The following is an 18167-nucleotide window of genomic DNA, read 5'->3' on the forward strand; positions in this document are numbered from 1 at the left end:
ATGATCGGTTGATTGTTTTGCAGTATTTTAATTCACTTCTTGTGCCACTTTTGGCTAAACGCGACAATGAGGATGGTCGACGAATGAAGGGACACTCGCAATGATCACCGAATGAACACAATGCCAAGGCCGGTGTTTAAGAAAGCTGTGCTAACAACTCTACCACGGAGGTCGGAATCCTTTTTAATGTGTATGAGAAATCGTTCTTTGATGTCGAACTAAGAACAGTTAATATGCGTCACCTCGGAGTTGTTATATTTTAAATTTCAAACAATCAATTGAGATTTATTCTTCACCATTCTTTTGCCTACATCAAAACTTCCACACAATAAGATCAATTACACTAAGGACAACAGCGTTAGTCTATGAGTTAAAAAATTATTAAGCACACGATGATGACAGAAAATAATTCACATTATTATAGTGATGCATTACATCAGTGAAATATAAATTTTCGGACATGAAGAAAAATTGAAAAACGCAGGGACACAATAACTGATTGATTGATTTATTTATTTTATTTCGCTTTCCTTCCATTTTTGGGTAATCACAAAGATCAGGATGAAAGGTGTGTTAAGATGAAATTTGTGAAAGGACAACTACAAACGTAAATGGATGGGACACAGTCCAAACCTCAACAACCATTATACTGACCTTATGTCTAGACGCCAGATCCTCGTTAGTGTGTAAAATGCACTCCATGCTCACAATGACGTAAGCATTGTAAAATTGATTTGTATATCATTCTCTTTTTTTTTTTTCAGAAAAACGCGAGCTAAACTATTGCGCATTATGAGATATGCTCATTACTTCTCAGGAACACTCGCGACCTTCAACCAGTTTTATCCTTAAACAAAATTGCGGGTTAAGATGTTAACAGATACTTCCAAGACAATATCCAAAGAATACTGTCACATACGCAGAATGCGAAACATTTTTATTTTCTCGTTTCTACATCCCTGGGGAGTAAAAACGGCTGGAGCGTGATGCTGATCATTGACCTCCAAAATGGCCGAACTCAAGAATATGCGGTGCCCTACTGCCACATCCCCTAAATGTGTCTTCATGGCACGGTTCTATACGGACGACGAACTTTACCTTACCTTTACTACTACTAACTACTTATGCCAGGAATTTTTGTATTTTTGATCCTTCATTATGTCTCCATTGCTAACCTGGTTCATTTCCAGTCATGACAACAATTAGTTGATGCAATAAAAATAAGTCAAACTTAAAATGAAACAGGTGTCGGCCCGCGCGCGTGCGCACACACGCACACAAACTCAAGGAGAGAGAGAAAGGCAGGGGGGGGGGGGAGGAACACAAAATCCTTCCACAAACTGCCAAGACTCCAACAGAAAGCTTGGCGGAAACAAGTTTGCATGATGGCCTTGTCTGCTACTGCCCTCCCCCACTTTCTTATCTATACAGGAGCAATGAAGAGTTTCCAACTCGCTTCTGAGTTGGTAGGAAAAGGGAAGTACATTTCATTTGATCCCATCTGTACTTTGGATGAAAGAAAATGTAAGGAAAAAGAAAATAATGATTAAAATGTATTATTGGCCAAATAATATGACATGCATGGAGTGTGTAAATGCCTTAATGGAAGAAATCTTGTGCTGCTGTTAGTTTGAGGGTTCTGAATGTGCCTCGTATAGAAGTTACGTTAATTCACAAAAAATGCATATTTTCAATTTTTTTTTTTTGAAAAGTAAAGAAGGAATGAGCAAAACTCTTACACCAAAGTTACACCTAAATATAACCAATAAATGACCTCATAAACTATATTTGGAAATGTTGCTCCGAAGCACCAATAAAAGCTGCGACTAATGTAACCACATCAATGTGGCTAACATATAGGCCCTACAACATTGTTATTTTAGACAAATTTGCTGGCCTCTTGATTGGCATAGCAACATCTTTTAAGACCTACAACTAAGAAAGCCATTTCTTGAACCTGAATTGTACTGCGCATTATATACGAAATTGTTAGTCACTTTTCACCATCAAAAAGCAGTCTCTCACAGGGCACTTAGGTATGTCCAGTTTGCGAAGGCATCAAAAGCACGACCCTTAAAATCATCTTTAAAAATGGCTATTACACAAACACATTATACTACTTCACAAACTTAGATGCTAATAACTGCTGAAGATAAGAGATTGTTTTATCCTAAAAGAATAAGATAACATGGTACTTGAAAAATGCAGCACCTGTAGCAGTGAATGTGAGTATATAACACAGGTTATATCAAGTTGATATAACACTTCACTGAGATGCTAGTTGCATTTTCCGCATATTAAGATACAATCTTCTAAGGAAACCCTTCTCCATGCAGTTTTGAAATTTATTCCCCAATACGAACTAGTCAAATAAATTACATAAACTTTACAACATTCAAAATGCAAAAATTGTGGGGTTTACATTGTTACAATGTTTATATTACATTGACACTTCTTTGGTCATAAAATACTTATTGAGAGATTTACTTGGAGGGCCATGAAGAAACAATTGCAATTCATAATGTATATTTCATTTCAACACTAGCACATTTTACTGTAGTGCTACACACAGGACAGTCTGCCTGTTACAGCAAACATGTGACGTCTGTTCAGTGTTCACTTCAAAATGGTATTTGTGTCGGTTGTGAAAATAAAAAATCAGTAGGAAATTTAGACATGTAAACTATTTATTTAAAACAATAATAATTAGCAGACTCTTCACTCATCAAATAAACTGTTCCCCTCAATCATTTAATATAATTGTATTGGTCAAATGTTTTTTCTTCTTTAAGCTGCCTTCAATAAACAGTCTTAACATCTACTGCCCTCCTTCTTCCTACTTAAGCTGGCCAGTTCTATGGTATTAATGATGGATTTAAAGACTGTTTCTAATTCCGTCTGGAACTGAAAAAGAGAAAGCTCTCACATGATCATTAAGTAAGGAACTAGAAGTCTTATCGGGAAGTGAAGACCGACCTAACTGCCGTGCGAGACCATACAGAGGCAGGATTTAATTTTCATTGAGAAAAAGATGTACACAAAAAAAACATAGTACTCATATTCTAGTCTTTCAGTTACATGGATGGTTCCAGACTTTTGAATCACTCTGTCTAATTGTGTAAGAAGTAAAGGTGACAAGGAATCTGAAAATGTGGTGAATGATTTACAACATTTGTAATGGCTTCAAAATGGTAGCGAGCAATTTCTTGGGCAAATTTAAAGCTCCAAGAATTCTAGAATACTGAGCCTGCAATGTGAGAGTAAAAAGTCACTTCTTAATGTCAAACTGAAGATTTCAGAAGGTTGTGAACACATGGTTACAGGTTTTGGTAGGACATTGGAAATTATGTATCTAGTGGAAACAACATAGTCCAGTCCTTTTGATTGAGTTGGTGTTTTTAAGTCCACTTTATGCACAGTATGGCTAATCGGGACTGGACCCACAGTTTAAACTGGTATCCGAACCACTATGTACATCCACTGGGTGTCAAACCAACACAGTCCTTATGAATGACCTACATGTACATCTTATACAAGTAATATACATTAGTTGTATTAATAATTGAAAATGTGTCGCTAAGTAGCTGAAGTCTAGTTTAGGCATGTACTTACTTTTTCAGTTACTCAAGCTTTTGTCAATTCATGTGGTTTCTTCAGGAGTTAAGACAAGAATAGTCAAAGTTAAAAGCATGTGAAGGTAAGTTGGTTAAAAAAAAAAAGTATGGAAGGTTAACGACAATGCAGCACGTCCTGTTACTGTAATGTAATTTTGTTTTGTTGGATATTGTATGCACGTAAGGTCATACAGAATATATGCCTATACATCAACTAAACAATTGCAACATGGGGGTAGTGCACACCAGACGTTCTGCCAATTAACCATCATTAGAGACCAAATTTTAAAGGGAAGTCCTTTTTTTATTATTTTTCAACACTGATCATATTAACAACAGTGTTGATAGTTCCACCAACCAACCAACAAGATTACATGGTTTTGACTTCCCTTTTTCAGCCTACATTCCCTTTTCTAAAACATTTTTTCAGCCTACATTCCTTTTTCCCTTTAAAAAGGTCTTCCTTTGTCCATTTATTGACAAGATATCAAATATTTTGTACTGAACAAAACATTCAACAATTGTCTATTTGGTGCAGCTTAGAGGAAAGAAATAATAAGCGCCTTCTACATTACCTTCCCTCCATTCAGGGGCGCCGACTTATCAAAATTATTGGGGGGGCTCTGATCACTGAAATAAATGAATGAATTAATGACCCACTCCCTCCCTTTTTTAAAAATAAAAATTACGTCTTCGTATAGCAGTTTTCGATTGATTGATTGATTTAGTTTATTTTACTTCATGTTTTGTGCCTCTTTGCTAATTTGCGAAGATGGGGATGAGTGATGAAATTGATGAATGGACATTCACAAACAACCAAGCCCGACCGGGATTCGAACCCAGAACCACTCGGCCACAGGGTCGGGCATATAGCAGTTTTTAAGCAGCTATTATATTCCTCATGCAAATGAAAGGTAACATTAAAAGCATTTAGAAAATGTTTCGAAGTCTCTTTATGTCTTTTGTGTCTGCTCATGTTTTTTTTTTTTTAGATAATTAACATTTTTATTGAAAAGTATGTATTTACATTAAGAGGCCAACCTAACAGTTTTATGCCATCCGTAGCAGAGCGTGTTGGGTGGTTGTCTCAACTCGCTTTGATCCAGAGGTTCGAGTCTCGGCGAGGGCATGGGTGTGTTTTAATGTCCGCAACAGACATGTGACAGGGGCAAATAACTTTAGTGTTGACGTACCCATAAAATAACGAATATTTAACCGTTTTTTTAAATTATTTACATAAATGCTAACACAAATCACAGGAAAATAGTTTTACTTTTTTTGATCTTGCTACATTATTTTACTTTTTAAATTTAATTTTGCAATAATAAAAATAATAGCATGTACACTAAGATATAAAGTGACATACACAACAAAAACATATGAACATGATTTAAAAATAAAGCAAAGGTTGCTCTATGCACTGGATTATTTTTTTATGAACTCATTAACGAGTGGTCTTTGGTCCAAATTATCAAGCACAGTTTGATGTATGTGGAGTACCGCTAAGCTGCTTAGTCTCTTCTGCCCCATTGTATGTATATCTCAAATATGTCTTTAGTCGGCGAATAGCACTGAATAACCTTTCGGCTGTGGCTGTCGTCACTGGCACAGTGCGGAGCAGCATCATGAATTTGGCAACTTCAGGCAGAAGCCCCTAGAGGGTGCTGTCTTCCAAAAGAAACATCCTTATGTCACGCATGGTAGTTGGAACCACTTTCTTCTGTTTGGAAGAAGCTTGGACATGTGTAAGGAGAGCCTATCGGCATCCAAATCTTTTCGGAAGAATTCTCGCGTTTGCTGAAAGTTTGTTGTGCAACTGTTCACAGCTGAGATGCACCCTTTCTCTACGGCTGTTACTTTTTGTAGTCCTGTAGATTCATGTCCTTGTTTAACACATGATTTTGCTGTGTCACAGATGTCAGTGTATATTGATTCATAATGCTATTTTGGAGTGTAGTGAGAAAGTGTGGGGCGTTACCCCCACACCCCCTATACGCCTTCATGGCGTGGTGCTATGCACAGGGGAACACTATACCTTTACCTTTAGTGAGTTTTGGCAGCATCAGGATTTTCAAGTCTCTTAGGGACGTGACGTTGCCGGGGCAATTCTGGCTCATCAACGAGGCTGGGTTTGCCCTCTGTGCATTTCTGTCAGAACTGCTCAAAACCAATTCGCTTTTGTTGAAATATGTCAGTCAAGTATTTTTGTATTCATTCCACTTCTGTAGCACCAATGCGTGGAGACTGAATCTTACAGTTTACCTCTTCTATTGGACCCATCACATGGCAGTAGAGGGAGAGAAAGAAAAATGTCTTGAAGTGAAGCATTGTCTCCAGCTTTCCAGCACATTTTGATGCTGCGTCAGTAGAATCTTCTTCAGAAAATTTCTCAAAAAAATTGAGAAGGTTTTCATAGTTCCTTAAGATCTGTTACATACTGGAGGCTCGAAACCTCCGAGGGCAAAGTGGTCGCAGTATAGTATGGCCAGCCTTCTCATTCACATCACTAATATTCTTAAATATTTGCATTCCTTTAGGGGATTCCCAAAGAGTCTTTAACAGGTCATTGGCTAAATTCATTGTCTCTGATTAATATATGTATAATAGTAAATAATAATTATATACTTAGTATATAGTAATAAATCATGTGCTTTGCTGTCTCCGGCCATAGCCTCCCCCAAAACTTGATGGTTTAGCAGTCTCAGCCCCCCAAAGTTGATGGTCTAGACTCTAGAACCTTTCAAATGTGTATTAAAAGTTAAGTTCATGAGGCACAATTCAGAGTAAACTTTATAAGAGAAGCAAAATAATACATTAGATCCTCTTAAGCAAAATTATTTGGGGGGGCTCTGCCCCCACATCGTTAACATTGGGGGGGCTCGAGCCCCCCAAGCCCCATGGAGTCTGCGACTATGCCTCCATTTGTGTTGGGAGTACGTTACAGCAATTGTTGAAACAATGCGATCTGGTCTTACGCAGCAACAAATGCATTGTAAGCGACTAGATTTAGACTTTTATTATTGTGAAGTTTTTTAGAATAGTTTTAACTTTACTGTGTTACAGTGGGATGCACGAGTATTACCATGTAAATTGTCCATCACCATGTTCGTGCACTTTATTTGACCCAATAAGAGCTTCAACAATTAAAAGAAAACTCAAAACAAGCGGTTGACAACTTCTGCACCAGCGTACATAAAAATCCATCGCTTAAAAAAACATAGCATGTAAGAGAAAAATTAATGAAAATAGTCATGGACAATTTGCATGGTAATACTCATGGATCCCACTGTACAAGTGGCAGCAAGCTATGAAATGTCGTAAGCTGTTGCAAGGAAGATTTCATCGAAACAGATGGTAAGGTTATTCTCTGTACTTTACCTTCAAAAATATGAAATGATTAATACGAAATGTAATGTATCCCTTTTTATGTATGAATGATATATATTGCACTTGCATTTAAAATAGTATTTTTAGTGGAGTGCAAAATTACTGGTCCTTTTTTCCCTTTTTTATTTGTACATTTTAGAGGAAATTTTTTCCCTTTCAAATCCGGTCCCTAACGACATTAATATGCAAGGAAAAAATATTTTGGCTCTTCTTATTAATTTATTACAATTCAAGCGTACCTTGTGATCAGTTGACCTACCACAACACACAATAAATACATACACACATAAATATGTTGGTACAAATGATCTACATGTTTATATTTGGTGGAAACAAAAACACCACCAAATTTTTGTCAACAATATTATACAAAACAAAGCCTAAAAATGGTATCAAATTATTATCATTATAGAAGAAGAAATTCTACAATTCATATGAAATAAAGCAGCATATGTTAGCTAAAGTACACTCAATGTGTAACAAAGTGCATAAGGGAATGTTTTGTAATTTGCAGTTTAATAGTTAAAATTAATTGTAGGTGAAAAATAGAAGCAGTGCCTTAAAGATTGTACGTATATTTCATTAGTCTTTTTTAAAAAAAATATAATATACATGATATTAATTAAAACTTCTTGTAAATGATCTCAAATCACAAAAAAACATACTACAAGGCTCATAAAAAATGTCATGGTAGTTAAAAAATGAAGTAAATGTGCAACACAGATCACACAGAAAAAACTTGCATAGTGCAGTACAAAAGTTTTATGCAATAAATATAAAAATAATCACAATGTGCAAATTCATTTCAGATTAGTAAAATATGATAAAAAATCTTTATTTGATTTGTACTTTTGCTCTGTTCTTTGCCTTATCTTGCAAGTCCTTATATGATTTCTGCAAACTCTCATAAAATTGTTGCCTGTAGGATTTTTCACTACATCTGGGTTGCAGTCCAGTTACAGTAATTTTCCTGCAAAAAAGAAACAACAACATAACAGTGTTCATCTGAATTACAGCTTTCTACTAGAATCTAAATATTTAGCACAACAGCTTTAAATTTTTATTCTTGGAACAAATTGTGTTCTACTTATACAGGGTGCCCATAAAGCCTGGAGGCAATGGGAGAACCATGAACAGCACTAGTGCTTTTCGAATCATCATTTACGTATTCAGCTGCAAGAGCGTGGAATGAACTTCCTCCTTCCATGACGTCACTCACTAATCACAACAAATTCAAAGACAATCTAAAAACTCTATTGTTAAATGAACAATATCTGTGTTCCAGCTCTCACGAATAATAGCTCGCATATCTGAACCAACTTCCTAATAACAAGTATTTTCATCTTCATTTTGCTTGTTTACTTTTCCTCTTACATGTTGGCAACCCTTAACAATATTTTGTCCTTTCTTGCATATTAAGAACATTTATATCTTCTTTACACATAACATTAATATTAATTTGTGTATCCTTGTGTATTTGTTTTCAATCCTTTTATTATTATTTTTAGCGTGTAGATGAGCCTTTGTTCTCAATTTTGTATTCGTTCTTTTTGTGTCTTCTTTATGTTTCTCTCTTTTTCCTTTGTTATTGTACAAACATTTAGTAGGTAGAATGTATTTAGTATGTATATGTATCCATCGGGGTTAGGTGGTAGAACAGCTGCAGGCTGAACCTCGCCCTTTAGTAAAGGAAAATTGAATTGAATTGAATAAAAAATGTGCTTCACATGTCGGTTACCAGTCTCTACACACTTACTCAAATATTTCCTTAAATTCGCTTCAAAATGTGAGGATCCATTACAGTGGCCGTACTTTTCTCGAGTTCATTCAGATCCTGGATTTTCACAACATGGACCTCCGAATTCCCAGTGTGAGACAGTGTATCAGGTTGAGGTCAGGTGGCTGTGCTGGCCATTCGACAGTGCTTTTTTCTTTTTTCTTTCTTCCAATCCAGCATCCAGAAAACACATCATTCAGCCATTTGTGTATTCATTCGGAATCCATACCACCAATGGTTCCGTACTTTATGGACACCGTACAATTCTGTTTCATAAAAGTTATTTACTTGTTACATACAGATATGTTCACAAGAATAACTGAACTGTCAGCAACTTTAATAATGAATCTATAGAATTATAAGAGTTTGCAATTGTTAGCCACTAACCAGTGCAACCTCTAAAAAGATCTAATTTCCATTTTTTTCTGAACACCTCTAACTACATTTTTTAAAAAAATATAAAACTTACATGCTTACAAAGAGCAACCCCAATAACATTGTTGTCATGATTTTCTGATCTTTGTCTGAAACGCGTTGATAACACTAGGATATCACCATCTCTTTGAATAAAGCAAAAGTAAAAGATAACTAAATAATTTGTACAACAAATTTACACAAAATAAAGGTTTTATGAACAAATTTGTACAACAAATTTACACAAAATAAATGTTTTATGAACAAAGAAAATAGATCATATAACAGTCTGCCTGTGACATGTCTTTTATTTTTATGATTGTATTTGAATCGCAGTTGTCCAGTTGGTCTGGTATCCGAATGCCACGTAGTAGACTTGGGTTTGATCTTAGGGTGGGTGTTTAAGGTGGGAAATGGCCAACAGTGTCTCTGGCTCTGGGGTTCATCCAGCCTCTCATAAACGAATACCTGGGGGTGGGGGATGAAGGCACCTGGAGCATGATGCTGATAACATGACTTCCAATAATAGCCAAGATTGTGAATGTCTGGGGGTGATACCTCCACATCCCAGCCCATATGCCTTCATTGTATGTTGCAATGCACATGGGATAGCTTTACCTATGATTGTATATCAGACAAGGTGTGTATCTTTTTCAAAAGCTACAGTACTAATGCTATTTTATTCGGTCATCTCAGTATCTATTGTTTTCCTGTAGTTTACGGGTATTACAAGGATAAGAAAACAGCTTTTTGTTGTGACGTTTCAGGAGAACACACGCTCCCTTCATCAGACATTTATTTTCATTTTGAATAAAGATACAGTTATAACAATGGTTTGCAATTTTTTAAACAAAAATAATCCCTTATATAATGGATGTTGTCAATGTTACATTGTTGTAATATAGCAACTTAACTGTGAAAAGAAGCAGTCTGTTTTATTTTTATTTCTGATAAAAAAATGTTGATCACATTATTATTTTATTTAAAATTATGAATCCCAAATATCATCAGGTAGTTCAAAGTCATCATTGTTTTCACAAAGCCTCTTGATGTTTTCTGTTCCATTAAATTTTAAAGATGGTGGCTTACTCCATTTGTGAAAAAGAAAACTCCATACTGGATCTATGTTACCATTTTCATTATTTAATTTATTCCAGTGTTCTTCTGCAATGAACGAAGCTTCCCAGACATTCAACTCTATGTTTCCCGTCAATCTTTTTAAAACCCTTCTCTTTTTAATCAAATGCTTCTCTTCGATGATGTGAGCTGACAAACCTGTTCTTGGGTTTAGATTTATAATGTACAAATCGTGTTCGTGCCATCTTATTGCCATTTTCCTTGCTGTTTGTCCTACATAATCATTTGAACATGAACAACTTATATTATATATTCCTGTGGTTTCCACATCTGGTAGAGAGTTTCTCATTTTGAATTCATTATATGTACATTCCAAACTTCTTGGTCTAAAAACAATTTTGAAATTAAAACGTTCTCCTGAAACGTCACAACGAAAAACTGTTTTCTTATGCTTGTAAAAACTGTAAACTACTGGAAAATAATTCTACAATGCAAGCAATGCATACATACAAGAAAAACCAGTATCTATTGGCCTAGCTTTTATTTATATATTTTGCAAAGGATCCAAAGACAGCATTAGCCATTTTACATCAGAATGTACTAACAATAGATAATAACAAAAAGTAACAACAAATAATAGTACATGAACTTAAATTACATGCGATGAAGTGACCTCTATATATTTTTACACAACAGCCTGTTAAAGCATGCTTGATTTTCACGAATATCTATTTGGCTAGCTAAATTATTGTATTGGCTGGGTAGACTGTGAAACAGGGAACACTCGATGAGGCATAATGTTGGCTTTTGGCAAGCGAGGCAGCACTCGAAAGTGAATTTCCTGGACAAGGCAATCACTTCTGATATTCCCATTGGTCTGCCAGTTTATGTCTCTCGTGAGGAGTATGGATATTTAACATTTTCAGAATGATGGCCTTTTGCTTTTGTGGATGAAATTCGGCGACGAACAATGTCCAGGGAGAAATTTAGAATTGTCTATCTAAATTTGTGGGGCATGCCATGGACCAGATCGGAGAGCAGTATCCAAGTTTGGGTTACTGTTTGCAGTGGAGGTTCTATTGTATATACATTTTCCTGCAGTCCACTCTAACAATGCAAGCACCATTCAACAGGTGATAAATAAATCCCCAACCCACTCTTGGGAGAGAAGAAGATAGATAATGTTACGTTTCAGTATATACCCTTTCAGTCTTTTTATTATTATTTATTTTTAATAGAGAATTATTCGGTGGAAGCTCGATTTTATGTTTGTAAGGGATCAAGCTGGTAAAAACTTGAAATGTGAGACAACGTAAAATCTGCAAATATTTTATAACATGTTCCTTTTTTGGGACCATGAATTGCTTGATTGATTGATTTAAAATTTCTGGGTGCGTCGGCACTTAAGGCCATTTTGCACCCTTCTATGTACATGGGGAAATATCCCCTTATCTAAAATTCTGACTGAAATCTTAAAAAAGGGGTGTAAATAGCCCCTTGGGAAAAACCTAAAAGTGCAAGGTTGTAAAAAGACCTGCACGAGACAAACACAACACATTAAAAAGTCAGAAGAAACAAACTAAAAACCTCCTATTGGGACCATGAAGACTGCAGAAAAATGTAAAATCGAGGTTTCACTGTACAGTTCTCAAATTCACCCTCATACACAACAGTAGTGAAAAAAAATGTGAGGACACATCTATCGTCTACCATTTAAAAGAAAGCTATTTCATTAAATGCTTACGTAGTAGTATCTTTGCCAAGATTCCTGGATTGTACTTCACAAGGACAAGAAGAACAGGGACATTTTGACTTTCTCTGGGCCAAATGGCTATGGAAAAATTTAATGAAAATAACTTAATTTCAGATAAACACAGTAAAATACTACCACCATTACTACTACTAAGCACAACTTAACTTAAAAAATGAAATGAGCAGCTATATGAAAATAACAAAAGTTAACACTTCTTTTACAATAAGATAATCACTTTCTTTTAAAAACAGATTTTATTTCTTTGTTGGGATGGACCAAAATTAAATTTCTGCCAATATTGATAAAGTATTGATATAAAATTTACGATAGTATGAGGGTAAGTCAGTAAGTAGGCCAAGAACATTTATTTAAAAAATACTGACTTGTAAATCATTTTTACCATTGCAACATAATCTCCACCAACATTGATACACTTATCCCATTACTTTATCAGCCCCCAAAACCTACTGCATAAAAAGTATTAGGGCTGCTGTCCCAGCCACAGTCGCACCTCATGTTCATCATCATTTGCTGCCACCGCATGTACACTTTTGGGAAATTCAACGATCATGCATTATGCTGTAGGCATACCATACCACTTCAAGCAGATAGAGATGCAGAATCTGAAATTTTCCGTCTTAAAATCTTCCCAATTTTTTCCGGACCTGGATTTTTAAATTTACCATCATGATCCCATCCTGACCAAAAATGTTCCATCCCTCACATGCTTACTTGAAATACATTATTTTTTTTTGAACTGAACATGGGTCACCACATTATTTGCTAATATTTCCTAGTAATATATTACATATTGACTTAATGTTCTAATTCTTATACAGATCTCATAGCCTTATACCTGGAAGTTCTTAATTTTATATCAGATTATAGACTACAGGTATTGTCTTTAACAAATCTTATATTAGAACATTACCAGCAAAAGTTTCATATCGGTCCATTCTACAAATGAGTAATTACAAATATGTGAGAAACCCATACTGACCACATGTACGACAATTACATTTCATATTCCCTTACTTTTCCAAGTTTTTGAGTATTTTTACAAAATTCTTGTCTTTTCCTTGTTTTCCAGGTCAGTGGTTGATTGATTCGGTGTTTTATGTCCACTTTATGCATACATACATACTACATTTCATGTCAGTGGAACAGTTAATCGTCATAATTGTAGAATTTGGGGGGCAGAGCATCCACATGAAGTTATTCAGCATCAACGTGACTCTCCCAAACTTAATGTCTGGTGCGGTTTGATGGAAGATCGTGTGGTTGGTCCTTTCATTTTTGTAGAAAAAACAATAAACGGGGATGTTTACCATGACATGTTGACAGAGTACGTCTTTCCCCAAATGGACGATATTGAGGCGGAAAAGGGGCTTGTGTTTTTCCAACAAGATGGTGCCCCACCTCATTACAGTAAACAGGTGCGTGCAGTTCTTAACACTCGCTTTCCAGGAAGGTGGATAGGCAGGGCTGGCCCAATACCTTGGCCACCACGAAGACCAGACTTAACCCCACTGGACTTTTTCTTTTGGGGCCACATAAAACATGTTGTGTACAGTGCTAGGATCAGAGACATCAATCATTTATGGGAAAGAATCGTCGCTGCGGTTGGGACAGTTACACCTGAAATGTTGGTGATTACGTGGCAAGAAGTGGAATATCGTCTCGACGTGTGCAGGGCAACAAATGGATCCCACGTTGAGGTGTACTAACATTGAACAAAACTTGAAGGAATCCTCTTTCATGATATGTACTCATTGATGTAAGTTTTCACTACTTTCCCTATTAAATTTATACTTTAAAACTAGGGAGTTCTTTTTCAAACACCCTGTATATACAACTGCTCGAACAAACATGTCCCAATTGACAATTGACACTATATATATATACCTGCTGAGTTAATATGTCCCCACTGTTAATCTGTAATAAAATATATACTTACTTAATATCTACTGATGAATGTTCATAATCCGTATCATGTTCAGGAAAGTCTATATCTTGCTCCTGGTTTCGATACCGAGGATTTCTAGAAGTTCCTGCGGTTGCTTGCCTATAATAAATATCTCTTGTCACTGATGTAAGAAGTTGAGCTAGCTACATGACTAGTATGGTAAAGAGACAATGGGTGCATTCAGGATCACTTAATATACCAGGCTTGGAGATTTAATAGTGATCGCAATGGTACATATAAGCACAGGAAAGGTGCACTACAGAAACACTTTTACAGTGTCTTAATACAGTCTCCAACACTGTCCACGACCCTTTTGGCTAATCACGAAGATGAGGGTAAAGGTAATTATGAGGAAATTTATGAAGGAACGCTCACAAAGAACACCTGATGCCAAGGTCGAGATTCGAACCTGAGCCACTAGCATCGTAGCATGCTGTGCTAACCACTTGTAACAACCACCATGTTAGGCAGATTTCAGTCGTATATTGACATTTATCTTATTTGTATAATTTCAAGTTAAGAACTTGGATTAAATTATTTATACTTAATTGTTTTCATAATTCATGTATATATTTATGTTTTATCTTATGTTATAATATTATTCGCATATTTTTGCAACATTTATTCAGAATTTATAGGCTATAATTATCCCAAAAAATATATGCAACGTTTTCATTGTTTTTCAAATCCAAAATGGCTAGGATCTTTCATGCAAATTTTGTTGTTTAAGCACAAGTTAAATACATTTCTTCTTAACGATTTTTGTTCAACAATGTACAAGATTGAAGTAATTTGTCTTTGTTATAAACTAAATCTTTATTTAATAATTTTTTATGTACAAGGGCAAATATGAATTATTTGATCCAATCAGTTTAGTTATTTCTATATAGTTTAATATTGTAATTTTATAGCAAAGTTTTTCTCCCTCATTTTCAATAAAATATCGTTTTCCTATTGGCTGTTTATGTTAGGATTGGGGGAACCACGCTATGCGTTTTTGGCGATGTAAAAACTTCCACGATGGCATTTTTAATTGTTGCCAACCTGAACTTCAGCTTCCTATCACTAATTAACATTGATCTGTTATATAAATTATCAGTTTTTCTTGTGTTATTTTATGTTATGAGTTTGTATTATTGTAAGATAGAACAATCTGTTATGCTGCACCTCATGCTTGAGGTAGGCAGTTGAGATCTTGCTATTAACTGTGAAGGTGGTGCGCAAACTCTCATGTTAAATAAGTTGCTTATCACTGCCTATGAGCATGCATGACCCAACAAATTATAATTTTAACTTGTGCAAATCAGTATGTACGCACGCAATTCGTGATTAAAGATTTTGGACATTTTAATTATAAAGTATTTGAATTTTATTTACTGTCACGTGTTGCAATTCGGTGGTTTCTTTCCTGGAGGAATGTGGATCGCCTTAATCCCGATCCCTGGGTGAGAACTGGTGCTTCCAACTGACTAGCTGGAGCAAGGAGCGGTGTGTTGCCAATTCAGATCTCCATACCCTGGAGTTACGAGTGGTGGCACGTTGCACACTCCACCACGGGAGTCAGCTATAACGATCGGTGTGGTAGTTTCATAATGCCATCAACAGCCCTCAGTTGTGTTGATGTCAGAGATTAAGCAGTGGACTGTTGACATGTAAGGAACCATGTGGAAACTAATGCCCTGTAGGGAACTACACTGCCAATTTATCAGATGTGAAGAAGCTCCTTCAGGATTTTGAGGACAGTCGTGTGACAGACTAGTTTCAGAGGCAAGCTTACAATGCCAATGATCATCCACCAGTACAGCAGGCACGGCCTCCACTTGTGAATCCGTAACAGTGGGTTGCCCAACCTGGGCTCATAGTGCACGTCCCCACTTGAAGGCATTCACCCACCTCTACACCATATTGTACATTTCTCAGTTCCACGGGGCTCCAGTCTCTGGTAGCACTCTTTTGCAGTACAGCCCCTCTCAGTTCCAATTTTCAGCTAGGAATGCTGCTCAGACTTGAAAAACATGTTGCATCACCAACTGTCTGGCTGCATAACATTACTGTGTATGAACATCGCATGATAGGCTCATGCCTATAACGCTGTAGGGAGGGAATAGTTAGGTCTTGTATATGCCAACATGGTCTGATTCACACCATTCTCTTTCAGCACTGCTGTCATCACTATTAAATTTTCAGCTCATTATTATCTGCGTTGAGTCACCAGGTTGTTGCTTTTTCCGGATGCAGAATTGAGATGTAGATTGTGTACAGATGGTAACAACTGACAATCATCAGGCACCTCTGGCTTGATGGGAAGGCTACACAACTACTTATATCATGTACATCAATAACTATTACTAACATTACACTCTCTATTTATCATTGAGTAATTGTTGCTATTTTCCTTAAGAACCCATCTCTTTGTCTATTATATGCTCAGATTTATAATGTACAATGCACCCTGCACCCCATATTGCAATTTGTTTGCAGACGAATATGTCAAGTGCTGGTAGCAACAGAATTTTTGTGTTTCCAGGGGACTGTCCCCTCAAAATTAGGTCTCAAGTCTGATTCTGCCCCCTCAAAATTAGGCTCAAAGTCTGATTCTGCCCCCTCAAAATTAGGCTCCAAGTCTGATTCTGCCCCCTCAAAATTAGGCCCCAAGTCTGACTCTGCCCCCTCAAAATTAGGCTCCAAGTCTGATTCTGCCCCCTCAAAATTAGGCTCCAAGTCTGATTCTGCCCCCTCAAAATTAGGCTCCAAGTCTGATTCTGCCCCCTCAAAATTAGGCTCCAAGTCTGACTCTGCCCCCTCAAAATTAGGCTCCAAGTCTGATTCTTCCTCCTCAAAATTAGGCCCAACTTTGATTCTGTCCCTCAAAATTAGGCCCCAAGTCTGATTCTTCCTCCTCAAAATTAGGCCCAACTTTGATTCTGTCCCCTCAAAATTAGGCTCCAAGTCTGATTCTTCCTCCTCAAAATTAGGCCCAACTTTGATTCTGTCCCTCAAAATTAGGCCCCAAGTCTGATTCTTCCTCCTCAAAATTAGGCCCAACTTTGATTCTGTCCCCTCAAAATTAGGCTCCAAGTCTGATTCTTCCTCCTCAAAATTAGGCCCAACTTTGATTCTGTCCCTCAAAATTAGGCCCCAAGTCTGATTCTTCCTCCTCAAAATTAGGCCCAACTTTGATTCTGTCCCTCAAAATTAGGCCCCAAGTCTGATTCTTCCTCCTCAAAATTAGGCCCAACTTTGATTCTGTCCCCTCAAAATTAGGTCCCAAGTCTGATTCTTCCTCCTCAAAATTAGGCCCAACTTTGATTCTGTCCCTCAAAATTAGACCCCAAGTCTGATTCTTCCTCCTCAAAATTAGGCCCAACTTTGATTCTGTCCCCTCAAAATTAGGTCCCAAGTCTGATTCTTCCTCCTCAAAATTAGGCCCAACTTTGATTCTGTCCCTCAAAATTAGACCCCAAGTCTGATTCTTCCTCCTCAAAATTAGGCCCAACTTTGATTCTGTCCCCTCAAAATTAGGTCCCAAGTCTGATTCTTCCTCCTCAAAATTAGGCCCAACTTTGATTCTGTCCCTCAAAATTAGACCCCAAGTCTGATTCTTCCTCCTCAAAATTAGGCCCAACTTTGATTCTGTCCCTCAAAATTAGACCCCAAGTCTGATTCTTCCTCCTCAAAATTAGGCCCAACTTTGATTCTGTCCCCTCAAAATTAGGTCCCAAGTCTGATTCTTCCTCCTCAAAATTAGGCCCAACTTTGATTCTGTCCCCTCAAAATTAGGCCCCAAGTCTGATTCTTCCTCCTCAAAATTAGGCCCAACTTTGATTCTGTCCCTCAAAATTAGACCCCAAGTCTGATTCTTCCTCCTCAAAATTAGGCCCAACTTTGATTCTGTCCCTCAAAATTAGACCCCAAGTCTGATTCTTCCTCCTCAAAATTAGGCCCAACTTTGATTCTGTCCCTCAAAATTAGACCCCAAGTCTGATTCTTCCTCCTCAAAATTAGGCCCAACTTTGATTCTGTCCCTCAAAATTAGACCCCAAGTCTGATTCTTCCTCCTCAAAATTAGGCCCAACTTTGATTCTGTCCCTCAAAATTAGACCCCAAGTCTGATTCTTCCTCCTCAAAATTAGGCCCAACTTTGATTCTGTCCCTCAAAATTAGACCCCAAGTCTGATT

The 18167-nt window shown here is 36.8% G+C and overlaps 1 protein-coding gene across 3 annotated transcripts in view; it reads right to left on the reverse strand.

Moving 5' to 3' along the window:
- Nucleotides 1-7210: 7210 nt before the first annotated feature.
- LOC145979524 (uncharacterized) overlaps nucleotides 7211-18167 on the reverse strand; it is a 61882-nt gene continuing 50925 nt past the window's right edge. For 2 of the 3 annotated variants that reach the window (XM_083112470.1, XM_083112468.1), the window contains 3 exons: nucleotides 13980-14087; nucleotides 12014-12100; nucleotides 7211-7971 (listed from right to left, as the gene is read on the reverse strand). In XM_083112470.1, coding sequence (XP_082968596.1) covers nucleotides 7836-7971; nucleotides 12014-12100; nucleotides 13980-14087 — 331 coding nt within the window. In that variant the 3' untranslated portion in view covers nucleotides 7211-7835. Of the gene's footprint in view, nucleotides 7972-9247; nucleotides 9339-12013; nucleotides 12101-13979; nucleotides 14088-18167 lie in introns of all 3 variants that reach the window. The other variant, XM_083112469.1, reaches the window with a different exon arrangement.

This window comes from Lepisma saccharinum, chromosome 26, assembly GCF_977018435.1.
Source record: "Lepisma saccharinum chromosome 26, izLepSacc3.1, whole genome shotgun sequence".
NCBI classification, from domain to species: domain Eukaryota; kingdom Metazoa; phylum Arthropoda; class Insecta; order Zygentoma; family Lepismatidae; genus Lepisma; species Lepisma saccharinum.